Source organism: Podarcis filfolensis, assembly GCF_964270895.1.
Source record: "Podarcis filfolensis genome assembly, chromosome: 2".
NCBI classification, from domain to species: Eukaryota; Metazoa; Chordata; class Lepidosauria; order Squamata; family Lacertidae; genus Podarcis; species Podarcis filfolensis.
The window spans coordinates 20915225-20928761 of NC_139605.1; the positions used below are offsets into that span (position 1 = coordinate 20915225).

General features: G+C 39.8%; 1 protein-coding gene across 1 annotated transcript in view; it reads left to right on the forward strand.

Annotated features, from left to right (window-relative positions):
- The window catches only part of PRKAR2A (protein kinase cAMP-dependent type II regulatory subunit alpha), an 89809-nt gene that overhangs the window by 14437 nt on the left and 61835 nt on the right, over positions 1-13537 (forward strand). The window contains exon 2 of the mRNA XM_083602094.1: positions 10740-10775. Within this exon, the coding sequence (XP_083458220.1) occupies positions 10740-10775 (36 nt within the window). The remainder of the gene's footprint in view (positions 1-10739; positions 10776-13537) is intronic.

Sequence of the window (13537 nt, forward strand, 5' to 3'; positions counted from 1 at the left end):
ATCAGATTTATTGCAGGTCAGTAATGTTGTGTTCAGACAAAAAAACATTTCCCCTCTCTTCACTGTTTCAGACTCAGAGCATTTCTAGCAAATTCTCCCATAGTCACAAGCCCCAAACACACGTTTCCTCATATGTGAGTTCTTTGCAAATGGAAACCTTTTCCTTTCCTTTCACTCCTTATTTTGAAATTTGTACTATTTTCATACCACATTAGGCCAAACCATGGCTTAGCATGACTTACGTGAGTTTGCAGCCTGCTGGAGAGACATTTGTGACTGCTTTTTCCTTGGTCATTTTGCTGCTGCACTAAGGTGAGTGAATCATGTCAGCTAGCAAAGCAACATTCACCAGAATTTTCTGATTGGTTATCTGATCACATATCAATTACACTATCGTATTCAATTTTGGAAAAGGAAGTGTAGTCAGCTTCTGTTTGATAGCAAGCAGAGTCTGTTCTCTTTTCTCTCCCCCACCCCCAATACATTCCACTTGAACATGATTGTTGCTTAGGGAAACCGTCAGGCCCTTGTTAGTAAGCAGTCTGTTTCTTCCAGTCTCCCCCGTTTATGACTTTGAAACTCTAACTAAATTTTAAATTAAATGCAGAAATTAATAACATTGTTTTCTTCATTAAAGTAAAATTTTTGCTCTTGATCAAAACACCGGCTTGTGGAAAATCTCCACATTGCTGGTCAAAAATCCTTTGTTTTTAATCTGGTTTGCTGGTACCAACATTTGTAGCCATCAAACACCTGTGTACTCTAGATGTGTTTTACTTGCAGGCAGTGACTCTTCTGAATAGGAGGGAGATGAGCTGCTACCTGGATCTGATCCATGGTCAGAGACTCATTGGCACTGGGGATACCAGATGGGAACCCCTGATGTTGGGCACTTTCAAGCTTTTGGCAGCTGCTTAACCATACTGACCTCTGCAACAGGTTGTCTTTATTGAGGCATGGCCATTTTCCATCATCAGCGTTCCGCATTGCAATTTATGTGATCAAAAGCTACCCTGGATCTTTGAATGTAAAACAGGATGGCTTATTTCACACATTGTAATTTTCCTTGTGTATTATATTGATGACTTAGTTCAGGCTGTCCAACTTCCAAGAGACTGTCATCTACTACCGCTATATAATTGACCACCATAGTTGTTGAGCTTTTTTTTTTGGGGGGGATGGGGGGAGTATTTAGCTGAGGGTCCCAGGATCGACCATGGACATCCCACGATCGACCAGTAGGCCTTACTTAGTGGATGAGTAGGCTGGCACCAACTTTTTCTTAGAATGATAGCAGGTAATGTGTTGGTATAGTTAGATGTTTCCTGGCAGTTATTTATAAAAATATTTCTATATTGTATCATAAAATGTCTATGTAGTGTTTCACAATAAAACATGAAACACCCAAAGAAACAATACCGAGAATCGCTAAACCGACTGACCACTCAATAGCTGCAAAGGCCTGTCAGCATAAAGAGATCTTCAAGAGATTTCAGAAAGTCAGAATCTAGAACCTCTGCTGGGAGCATTTTCCACCACATGGCACCAGCAACATGCGATTTCTAACTTGTAGTAGACAAGCAAGAGGGAGCAAGCTTGTTTTCTCCTACTTTGGAGGGTAGGACTTGAACCTCAAGTTATAAGAAAGGAGATTCTGACTAAACATTCGTAAAAACTTTCTGACAGTAAAAGCAGTTTGGCAGTGGAACAGACTCCCATGAGAGGTGGTGGACTCTTTCCTTGGAGGTTTTCAAGCAGAGGTTGGATGGTCATCTGTCATGGATGCTTTAGCTGAGATTTAAAACAGCTGGTCTGTCTTGAGGCATAGGGATTAATTGGAAAGAGTCTTTTTATTGCTGCTTGGATATTTATTTACTCATTTCACTTTTATCTCACCCTTCCTCCCACTCTCTCAGGGCGCCATACCTAGTTTATCTGCTTTATCTTCGCAGCAATCCTGTGAGGTGAATTAAGCTAAGACGTAGTGACTCACCAAAGGTCACCCAGTAGGCTTAATGTTCTTCATGGCCTCTGTTTGGTGTCATTTATAGGTTCTGCACCTATGCAGAGCAAAGTTCAGAATCTTCGAGGGGCCTCTCTCATGGCTATCACTTATGTGAGTGGGGCAAGTTCCTCATTCACATCGCAACCAAACCTTGCATCAAACTCCTGCTTTGTGCTGCAGAAAAACTGCCTGGCACTTGTTTAACCATTGTTGTAAGGAAAACAATGGAAAGAATTGAGTTAAGAAGCAAAGTATTATAGTCACCTAAATAGTTTTCTTTAAACGTATCAATATCCTCCACAGTACAAAAGCTGTTGAAACTAGCTTTAATTTTCCTTGTGTGTTCTGACAGTGCAGATGTCATTTTCATGCCCACCAACATTAGTCGCTTTGCATGATAGGGCAGTATATGGATACTTTCATAAATACATAAATGGTCATTGTGTTTGCAGTATGTAGCTCTGTATTAAGATTTTAAATATATAGTTGGGTTTTGCTATAGTGCAGCTCTACTCTTCTGATAGCTGAACCTGTTTCCTTAAATATTTATTTTTATTTGTTTATGTGAAATATTAATATACTGTCTTTCATTGGAATCACAGGGTGTTCATATAAAAATTACAATAGGTATTAATTGTCCACGTAAATATGGAGGCTATGTACTGAGTCATTGCATCATCCTGCTTGCTTTGGAAATACAATACAAAATTGACTACTAGTAACCGCTGAGCACTGGCAAACAGCATGTTAGAAGCAGATGGGATCAGAACTGCTCCAGGATATTAAAAGTTTAATTTTCTGCCTGCCCTCTGGATCCTCACATTATATTATTTAAATAGATCATCAATTTTTCAGCTGGACATTTATTATAAAGCCACTTGAGCAAATGCCAACAGCTAGTGTCTAGTATTCACACTCACACTGCTGTGTGGTGATGGCTATGGCATCATTCCAAAGTTACATTGCAGACTTCTTCTGAATACTGATGCACACAACATTCAAACTGTGGATTCCTTTAACCTTAGGACCACAATTAATCTGAAAGAATTTTAATGGATTAATCATGAGAGTTTCAGTTGATCATGTGTGATTGAAACAAAGCATATATTATAGGGGTGTACATGTGTGTGTCTTAGGAGGCATGATCAGGAGAGATTTCCCTCTTGTTTTGAGAGAAGGAAGAATGCCTTTTCAGATGGTGCTAGCACTTTAAAAAAGTATGCTGCCCAGCTAAGTGGGGATGCCTTAGCTGATTAAAAGTGTTTTTTAATTGAGTTAATGAGTTAAATGTTACAACCCTGCCATAAACATAGCACAGTTATTAACACAGTGTTGGTGATGGTTTAGGAAAATGTTACGTTCAGCATTGAACTGGATTTTTGCCCTGTTGTGTAAATAAGAAATGTAAACCTTGCATATAATTGTCTACAATAATTTTCCTTTATGTATGTACATTTTGTTTCATGACATGCTGTAAAAGTGAGTTGGGCACTTGTAAAATGGATGCTACACTTACTAAATAAACATAGCTTATGAAAGATTTCAAGTGTGCAGGAGAATGTCTTTGCTATTTGTAATAGTTGGCAATTAGAAAGTTGACAGTGTGACACTTCCAGAATCTTTGAATGTTCAGTCAAAGCAATTTTCTTAACGTGTGCAGGAGTGGCAAGCATACAAAGCATCCTGGAAGCTGCATACTGTTTCACATATGAAAAATGGCTTGAAGCAAACTACAAGAAACCACAGTTTGCATGTAACTCTAAACCATGATTTAGTGCTATGTGCAAATGCAGAAAAGAAGCTTGCATTCATTCCCTTCTCTTCCTTTGTGGCAGAGGAAAGATTTTGACACAAGCCTAAAAATGTGGCTTGTCTAACAATAGATGTGGTTTAAAATGAACAACAACAACAACAACAATTTATTACTTATACCCCGCCCATCTGGCTGGGTTTCCCCAGCCACTGTGGGCGGCTTCCAACAGGAGATTAAAAATACATTAAAACATCAGTCATTTAAAAAACAACAAAAACTTCCCCATACAGGGCTGCCTTCACATGTCTTCTAAACGTCAGATAATTGTTTATTCCTTTGACATCTGATGGGAGGGCATTCCACAGGGCGGGAGCCACTACTGAGAAGGCCCTCTGCCCGGTTCCCTGTAACTTTGCATCTAACAGTGAGGGAACTGCCAGAAGGCCCTCGGCGCTGGACCTCAGTGTCCAGGCCGAACGATGGGGGTGGAGACGCTCCTTCAGGTATAATGGGCTGAGGCCTTTTAGGGTTTTAAAGGTCAGCACCAACACTTGGAATTGTGCTCCGAAACGTCCTGGGATTAATTTAACAAACCAGCTTCATAGCCCGTGGTTGACTTTTGCTTATATAGAAACTAACCAGAGTTTGTTTTATGTAACAACTAGTGGGGCTAAATGAAAAGTGAAACTAAACCATGCCAATTATCATTCTGGTCATGTGGGAGAAGGAAAGGGAAGGGAACATGCAAACGAAAGGCTCACGGCAGCTCCTTCCTGCTTTTTAATAAACTCCAACTATATTTAAAACAATGATAACGAAACAGTAAAGCCAGGCAAAAATGATCTAAGGATTATCTCTAAACTGCAGAAATTCAGCAACTTTGCATTATGCAAATAAATGTATGTACTTCTTGTGGATTCTGAGGAGAATGTTAATAAGAGATCTCTGAAAGATGCACAAGACAGGATATGACATTGAACTGAATAGGACTGCTTGAATTTGGTTGTCTTGATACTTTCACCCTGAGTACTGTGTGCAACCTTAGCTTGGTATTGAAACATTTGTCATTGCTGCAACAAAGGTCTTCACCTGAACTGCAGGCTGCTAATTTGAATGGTCTTTTTCTGTCTATATTGTGGGCTGTTCTTAAAACTGAACGTGGATTGTTTATACATTGCACTTGATTGGAAGAGCTCTTCAGCAAGATTTCATTGCTCTTCTTGGCAGAGCTGTGTGTTCTGAAAGGAAATGTGTGAACTGGCTGGACTGTTCATTTGGTATCTGGGAGCTGCTTAACTTCTCTGTCAGATTTTCTCACCCTCTTCAGTGTGTGCCGTTGGACGTTTATCATCCTGTTGGAATGTGGAAATCACTTGACAGTCATAGTTCACTCTCACTTTCTTATCACTTATTGATGCATCATTCAGTATGGCAGTTCCCTCAATTATCAAAACAAATTTGGCTCATGGTTTGTCTCCCCCAAATAAACCATGAATGGTAAACCAAGAAGAAACATTAGTTAGTTTGTGGTTTGTTAGTTTTTAATGTAAGTCAAACCATGGCGTAGTTCTGGTTAGTGTGTTTGCATAGCTGTAGGAAAGAGGGGATACAATGAGATGGTGAGGCAAACAAACTGTTAATTTTGCAGAGTGTTGATTGATTTCCACACTAAGAGAAATGTGACACACTTTGGGATATGTAATGGCTACATAATAAAGCACTAGAGCTAATAACAAATACAGTACAACAATGGACAACATAGCCCTGTTCAAGAAATGAATGAAGTCAGAAAGAAATTGCAGCACAGTTTGTTGAAAATATAGTCAAATTCCTGATTCTACCTGCAGTCCTTGACCATTCTCCACAGCGACAGAATAGCATATATGAAGCTTCATATATGAAGCAGTCTTTTTGTACTGTGGCACTGAGCTTTGAGAGGGCATTTCTCAAGTGAGAGGATTACTGACAAAGCCTGTTCTGCATGTCATGCCTTTCTTGCCTGAATTAGCTAAAGTGAAGTATATAAGACATCAGAAGATGGTGAAATCAAGTGGTGACAGCCACTGAAGTGTTTTTATTCCCTGCTAAATAATTCTCCCCTGTCCAGCTTAGAGTGGCATTTTATTCCTTAGTCACCTGATAGGATTTTCAGACTAATGTCTAATTCTTAAGAAAATTCCTTTGCAGTTTTACTTGTGAACCAAAAACAAAGAAATAAACACACACAACGACCCAAGACAGTAATAGAAAAGTTAAATGAATATGACTGCTTTAAAGTTGGCACTGTTAGATATCATAAAAAGTAGGTATTGAAATAAATTTGCAGTTTAATTTTTTTTGCTTCACAGTTTAGCATGTTTTCATGTAAAAGAGCGCTTAAGGAAATTTGACAGTATGGAGATGTTTTGTCTTTCTTATTTGACAGTAGCAGCTGATTTGCAAATGTGTTATTCATGTACTTCATGCAACCATAATTTAGTATTCTCCTCACACAGTTCCTCCTTTGGTATTGTTCTTGAGCAACATTTTTAAAGGAAACAAACATCAGCATGCATAGAATGGTTGCCGCTTTTCAGAAATATCGCTTGAATTTACATGTCTAAAATGAAAATTAGGAAAATTATAAAATTTTCCTTATTTTATTAAATATTAAATAAAAGGTGGCTTGAATGATAATAGGAATAGCCATTGTATTTATTGAGAGACTTCTAGTTTATTTAATGATTAGTTTAGTACAACTGAACCTGAATTCTTGATTTATTGCAATGTCAAACAATGATCTGGTGCTGTGAGAAAGAGCCTTATGCTTATCCCTTCCCTCTTCACTTTGGGTACTCCAGTTCAATTATTTTATTCAAGGTTTGATTGAACTTTAATTTGCTGGCATATTAGAGGCAGCCAAATGTGTACCTACCCTCTAAATTCTGGTTGGTTCACAGACATCACGAAAACAGGTATGCCGTAGTGCAGGCATAGGCAAACTTGGCCCTCCAGATGTTTTGGGACTACAACTCCCATCATCCCTAGCTAACAGGACCAGTGGTCAGGGATGATGGGAGTTGTACTCCCAAAACATCTGGAGGGCCGAGTTTACCTATGCCTGCTGTAGTGGGAAACCATGTTTATATCCCTGTGCAGGCATGAAAATCTCTGGGTATCCTCCATCTTGAGGTGGTATACATCTGTTCCTGCCTTTCTTGCCCAGCTTGTTGGTATTTTGGAAGCGTTTAGCTGGAAGCACGATGCTGGACTAGATTAATCTTCTCTCTGATCCACTGGGACTATACAGTCATACCTCATGATGCATCCGCTTCAGGTTATGTGTTTTCGTGTTGCGTCCTGAGGCAACCGGAAGTACCGGAATGGGTTACTTCTGGGTTTCGCCACTCGCGCATGCGCAGAAGTGCTAAATCGTGCTGTGCACGTGTGCAGATGCGGCACTTCGGCTTGCGTCAGTTTTGTGTTGCAGACGGGCCTCCGGAACGGATCCTGTCCATAACATGAGGTTCCGCTGTATTATATTTTAAAATTTGTAGCATTGCCATTTCACTTGGCTCCATTTACCCTCTACCACAATCAGACTGAGGGCATTTGATTTGACAGAGGTGCTGTCAAGTTTTGTGCTCTGTGAATTGAGCTACCCTATGTCATTTGGAAAAATCCTGATTGCATAGATTAGCAGTATTTGCATGAGGAATTAAGAGTGTGAAGCCTCTAATATACACCAGTGCATTCATATTCCATTTGTTTCTGATTCCTATTCTTATAATATTCAGTTTTAAAAATAGAATATAATTTCTTAAGGAATACTGTAAGTTACTTGCCCCCCCTTTTTTGAAAGCAGGCGTAGCTCACTTTGCTGAGTAAAATTTTCTCGGAACGGCCTTAGTGTGGTTATAGCTGTTCATTAACTTGTCTGTTGTTCTGAGCTATCAGTCGTAATGGCAGTTTTGCACTCCAGTTCTTTGACATGGACTGCTTCTGCAAGTCAGTCATATCTCTAAATATGTCTGGTGGAAAAGGTTATTACATTCATTTACTACCACTTGGGAAGAGAGTGGTGGCTGCTTCTGAGCTATTGCAGACCCTCTGCCCCCCCACCGAAAGCTGGCAGTTCTTGATCTGTTGATAGTTATGCTTTTTCTTCTTGAGATGAGATCCATGCATTTCTCCTCTTTACCATCTTCTGTGGTGGTTTTGTGCTGTTAAACATTCAAGATTTAGAACAGTATCGCTAACATTTGCTTTGGCAGCTTCAGTCAGATTGTCGTTTGCCTCTGAATTGTGCTCTGACTGTGCTGCAGTAAAAGCAAGGACAAAAACATCTTACCATATGTGAATAATAATGCTGAATGTGATTTTGGGCAAGGAAAATTGGTTATAGATCTACAGCACTTAAATTATTTTTGTGTGTTGTTATGGTTTATATAAATCTAACTCTGCCATCCAGCAAGGAGAAGTGACTTGCTTATGACAGCACCAGCAGGAGAGAAGTACAAGACCGAGGGTGCTTTGTGTTGTCACTCACACTTCCAGATCTGTGTCTTGTAAAAGTTACTGAAATGTTGTTTTTAGTTAAGTGCTTCATTGGGGCACAAGACACTTCACAAGCATAACACATTCATGCCAATATCACCCCATGAACAACGGTATGTTCTTTCCTACAACACACATCATACTGTACTGTATATCTATCCAGGCAACTAAACTTGGATCCAGTTCACCGTTTCAAGTACGTTGATCTTATCTTCAACTTTATTGCTAATGCAGCTTGAATAGCAAACAGCTAGCAAATGCAAAAGATCAAATACGTAGCTGTAGGAGGAGGATTAAAGGAAGGTTGAATCTAAGGTAAAGAGAGTGTATGGTTGAGGTGAAGCATAAATAAATAAATAAATAAATAAATGTCAGGCGTTCCAGGCTGCAATTCAGAATGTCAGGCAACAAGCCCAGAGGAGAGACTTCCTTTTCTGAGGGAAATGAGTTTAAGCAGGAGTCTACATAAGAACAACCTATAAATGCATAATAACAGACAACAAAGCCTGATCATTCTAAATGTGGGGTCCACAATAAGCTTTGAGTCACCCAAGATAATTCCCAAACTTCCAGTTGTGTCTACCACATACCATAGTACTGCATGCAGTCCAACACTGAGACCAAGATCCTTTCAAGCATGGCATCCCCATGTGAATACTCAACATATGTAGAAATGAATAAAGAACTGGGGAAGTGTGCCCCATTATAAGCTTTGGATCACTCTAAATTGTGGATCCACGCATCCACTATATATTGGTTGGAGGGTTTGTGAGTATTTAAGGTTGTGCTTGATGATAGTAGCTTTAGTGCAGTTGCACTAAGAAGTGCGAGCTGTTGCACGCGTCTTCCTGAAAATACGGGTTTGTTTGCCACTGATATATGATGTAAATTCCAAAGGTATGGAAACAAGGCATTAAGTTCTGAGAATGCTGAGGAAGGATCAAATGCTTGCTTGGATGCCTAATTTGAAGAATAACATGTAATACCAGATACGTTCAGTTACTTCACTGAGAGCCCATTTTTAACAACTGAAATCTATAATTAGAATTTCTATAAATACCATTAATATGTGCTTGTATGGGATGTTGATTGGGATGTTAAGAACACGGACATCAAAATTTACTAAGAACATCCCATTAGTCTGTTAATTAACAGAAGCGATATATATGCCTTCAACCCTAGTTACTAACAGGTTCTCATATTTCTGTTGCAGAGTCAGGTGTGCACATCTGATTACCTTTTAACAAAAAATAACTTCTAGCACTTTGCAAAGCATTTAAGTTCCATTACGCATACAGAAATCTTGACAAAAGGAAAACAAATGATCAAGGGGGTATGGATTAAATAATGATTATGCTCAAGAGTCCCTTAGGCACTTTTTTCCCTTTTGGGGATCTAAGCATGTTAGTTGTTGGCATCTGTCTGTCTCAGGATACAATAGAGGAATGTGCTATTGCGAGTGAAGTCAAACTGTTGGAGAATTACAGTTCCAGCTATGGTTGTGGATACTGATACAGGAGAGACACGTTTTGTTGCAGCTGGTGCAGATGAAGGCGTCCGGTTGTGCTGCTGCACCATGGCATTTCTTTTCTCTGAGCTGCTCATGTATTTGTGAGGGAAACGGAAGCTTTGAATCCTGCATGAGAAAAAGCAGTCATATGTGATGTTCAGCTTTGAGCAGAAAAGTGGTGAACAGGGAAAGGATTGTGCACCCTTCCCTTTTCCTGTTCTCAGAGCATGGCATTTTCAGAGCATGGCAGAGGTTTTCAACCTTTTTGAGTCCAGGTCTTCCTTAACCAACTACATTCTTTCTGCAGCACCCCTGTGGGGCTCATTCAGGAGTCCAGTTATGTCACCCCTTGTCTGCAGAGCTGGCAGTCTCTCACCCTTTTTCAAACACCCTCCCTTGTGGGGTGTTCCCTCAGCCTCTTCTCCTTGGGAGTCCTCCGGGCAGCTGCTGCTACCATCCCTGGTCTCTGAGCTGCCATTCCCCCCACCCCAGCTCCAAAGAGAGGTACCTCCCAGGCACCATTTGCCTGTGAAGCTTATAGCCAGGGTGCTGCAATAAACAGCAGTGCAAGCCTTTGGGAGGCAGAGACGCAAGAGGGCATCAGAGGAGGGAGGGAAAAGAAGAGGGACAGAGACCAATGTTGATCACGGCACCCCTCGCCACTATTTAAGGCAGGCTTCCTCAAACTCTGCCTTCCAGATGTTTTTGGCCTACAACTCCCATGATCCCTAGCTAGCAGGACCAGTGGTCAGGGGTGATGGGAAGTGTAGTCTCAAAACATCTGGAAGGCCGAATTTGAGGAAGCCTGATTTAAGGTACCCTAGGGTGTCACTGCACACTGGTTGAAAACCACTGGAGTATGGTATTGTGTTCTTAGTAGTTTCAGCAACCAAGTATTTCCTAGCTTACTGGACTTTTTTTCTCTCTTTTTGCAGCTCCTGTTATCAACAGATTCAACAGAAGAGTATCAGGTAAGATTTTCCATATTTTAACGCAACTCAAAACAATTGTCAAAGAATTGTTTTAAAAAACAGCTCAGTGTGCATATATGTTTATATTGTGTTGGCAAATTCTGTGGGCATGTTTTGAGAGCAGTGATGTCTTTATATGCCATCCTAAAAAGGTGATATTTTTAATAGCTTGGTCTTAATGTCTTACAATCTTACCGCAACAACCAGATGTGTAGTGCTGTATTGTTGCTCTCTATTTTTATACCCTACCAATATTGTATTTTACACTATTTATCCAAGTAATTAAGGGTTTTTACACTGAATGTTTCTCATTCAAATCAGGCAAAATTTATGAGAATGCTGTCCAAGACAGTTTTTTTTTAACTGAAAGAATTAAACAGCACCTTTTAGAATACACAGCATGTTCTCCATCACTAAGCTGTACCTTCTTCCCTCTTTAATAGGCAGCTTTAACTATTGTAAAAATTAGGGGGGGGGGAAGTTGCCAGCTTAAGGGCAGCATATGCATGTACCATATTTGTATAAAAACTCAAATTTTCTGTTCTGGATGCTTAGCTTACAGTTTTAATAGGAACTGGTATCATGTGGCGTGGAGGGAGAATAAGGAAAAGGGCCAACTAGAATATGAGCTCCTTGTAAAAATGTTAAATGTTCTGTGAGTGCAGATAGCAGGGCAGATGAACTCTGGAGTGCTTGCAACTTGGAGGTTTTGATCGGGGAGTCTGTTAGTTGGCTTTTATACTTTGTTTTTTTAATTAAAAAAATCAATTCAAAATAGAATTAAAAGTAGCATATTTTTTGCAATATGTCACTGAGCTCTTGGAGGGGGATATTTAATGTTATGAAGCAGCAGAGTGGCCTTCAGAGGGCTGAGTTGAATGGCTGTATGGACTAGCAGACATGGAAACTAGCATCTTACAATGCAGCTGAGAAGTTGCTTGCTGCCTAGCTTCCTTCAGTATAGCTCAGTGAGGGCTGTTGAAACCATGATGGAGTGCCAGCAAAATAGGCTTGTATCTACCTAATTATCTAATTATCTGCTGTCTTTCAGGGCAGAATGCTACTGAAGCACTTTACATACATAAACGAAATGTAAAAACAAAAAAGGCCCAATCCAATAGATCTGAACTGTTCAAAAGGCAGTCTAAAATTATGTCATGGAGCAACACTCATATAACACCAACTCAGTTGGTTATTGGTCATTTATTCTGAATGTCTTATATGTGCTCTAGAAAAGTGTTTGGAAGCCATATCCAGACTACTTCATGGTGTATAGCAGGGACATCCAACTCCCAAGAGAGTATGTACTATATGGACTTCCTTCGCTGTAGAAATGTGTTTGTCTCCCCTAGCTGGTGGCTTTTCAATGCCTATTGCTTATCTTTGGGTTTGGGGGAGTTAAATATTATCTGGAGTCCAACAGTATGTATGCTGTTGCTGCCTGCACTAATGTTCACCATCATATGAAGCAAAGAACAGGTGATGCTTGCTGTTATCGTGTCCTTCTGCCTACATGTCTTTGCTGGCTCTCTCCCCACCCCCAAAGTGGCCATGCGCTTATGGGGAGGGGGACTGTTTACAGTGATGTGTGCAATCAGGGCTCTAAACTATATCGGGAGAGTACTTGTGTAGAGCAAGTTCCCTGTTTCAGACCTTCCGTCCCAAAGCATAGAAGACACAGTCAGCAGGGGACATGCAGTAAGGCAGCTCTGCTGTTCCCAATATGGTGTATGTATGTCTGTACAGGGATTTAGTGCAGTTAATAGCATGTAGTTAACATTTAACATGCAGAATGGAAATCCTGGATTGGCTTTTCACAAGCCTGTCTCTTAGGATCTAAGCTGCAGTGAGTGTCTGGTCTTGGTTTCATGGGATTATTATGTTCATGTTCCAAAATAAACCGCACTCTGCAGCCTTGAATTTCTTTTACTACAGCTGTTGTTTGTATCGCTATAAGTGATAAAACTTTTACACCAAGTTTTATGGGGCAAAACCTGTCCTCTAAACTATTTTAATCTCTTATCTGTGATAGCGTATGTGAGTGTTTGGAATGTTTTTAACTGTTAGAGTCACAGTGGCCTAGCAAAACATAAATTTGCTTAGAATACTCAGTTATATTGAACATTTAAAATCTAGGAATCTTCAGAAATGCAGTTGATGAATATTATTTGAATAGAAAGATTTGAACACATAAGTTAAACAGAATGGTTGACTCTGAGCCTGTTCCGGGGCATGCTTCCCTTTCCCCAAGCAAGGAGTTCTGCTGTAGGAACATTCAACATACAGTTCTTCAGATACCATCTATGCCACAGATTCTTTAGAAGGTGCAGGAAACCTCTATTTTACTCACATTTCCAGAGGCAGTGGACTGTAGTTATTGGCCTCGTTATGTTTCTCACAAGAGAGAAAGTAAGTAAATGTTCATATTTGACTGCCCTAAACAATTTTGAAAAAGTATTTGGAAAATTGACAAATAAATTGAGACCTGCACGCAGACAATTTAAAAAAGACAAATTCACTGCAGAATAAGTTGACTTTATAGATTTGATGAGTATAGCTGAACAATGTAATTTTCTGTCACCAACTCTTTGTATTGTATGGTTGACATAACTTTGCTAACCCTCTCTTCTTTGGTGAACTAGGCTCACCTGTGGAAAAAATAACACCTCTTATACCACTAGGTGATGCTATAGATATATAAATATTCCAAAGTTAAAGTTTAATTATATTTATTACTTTAGTCAATCTCAAAGCATTATTTA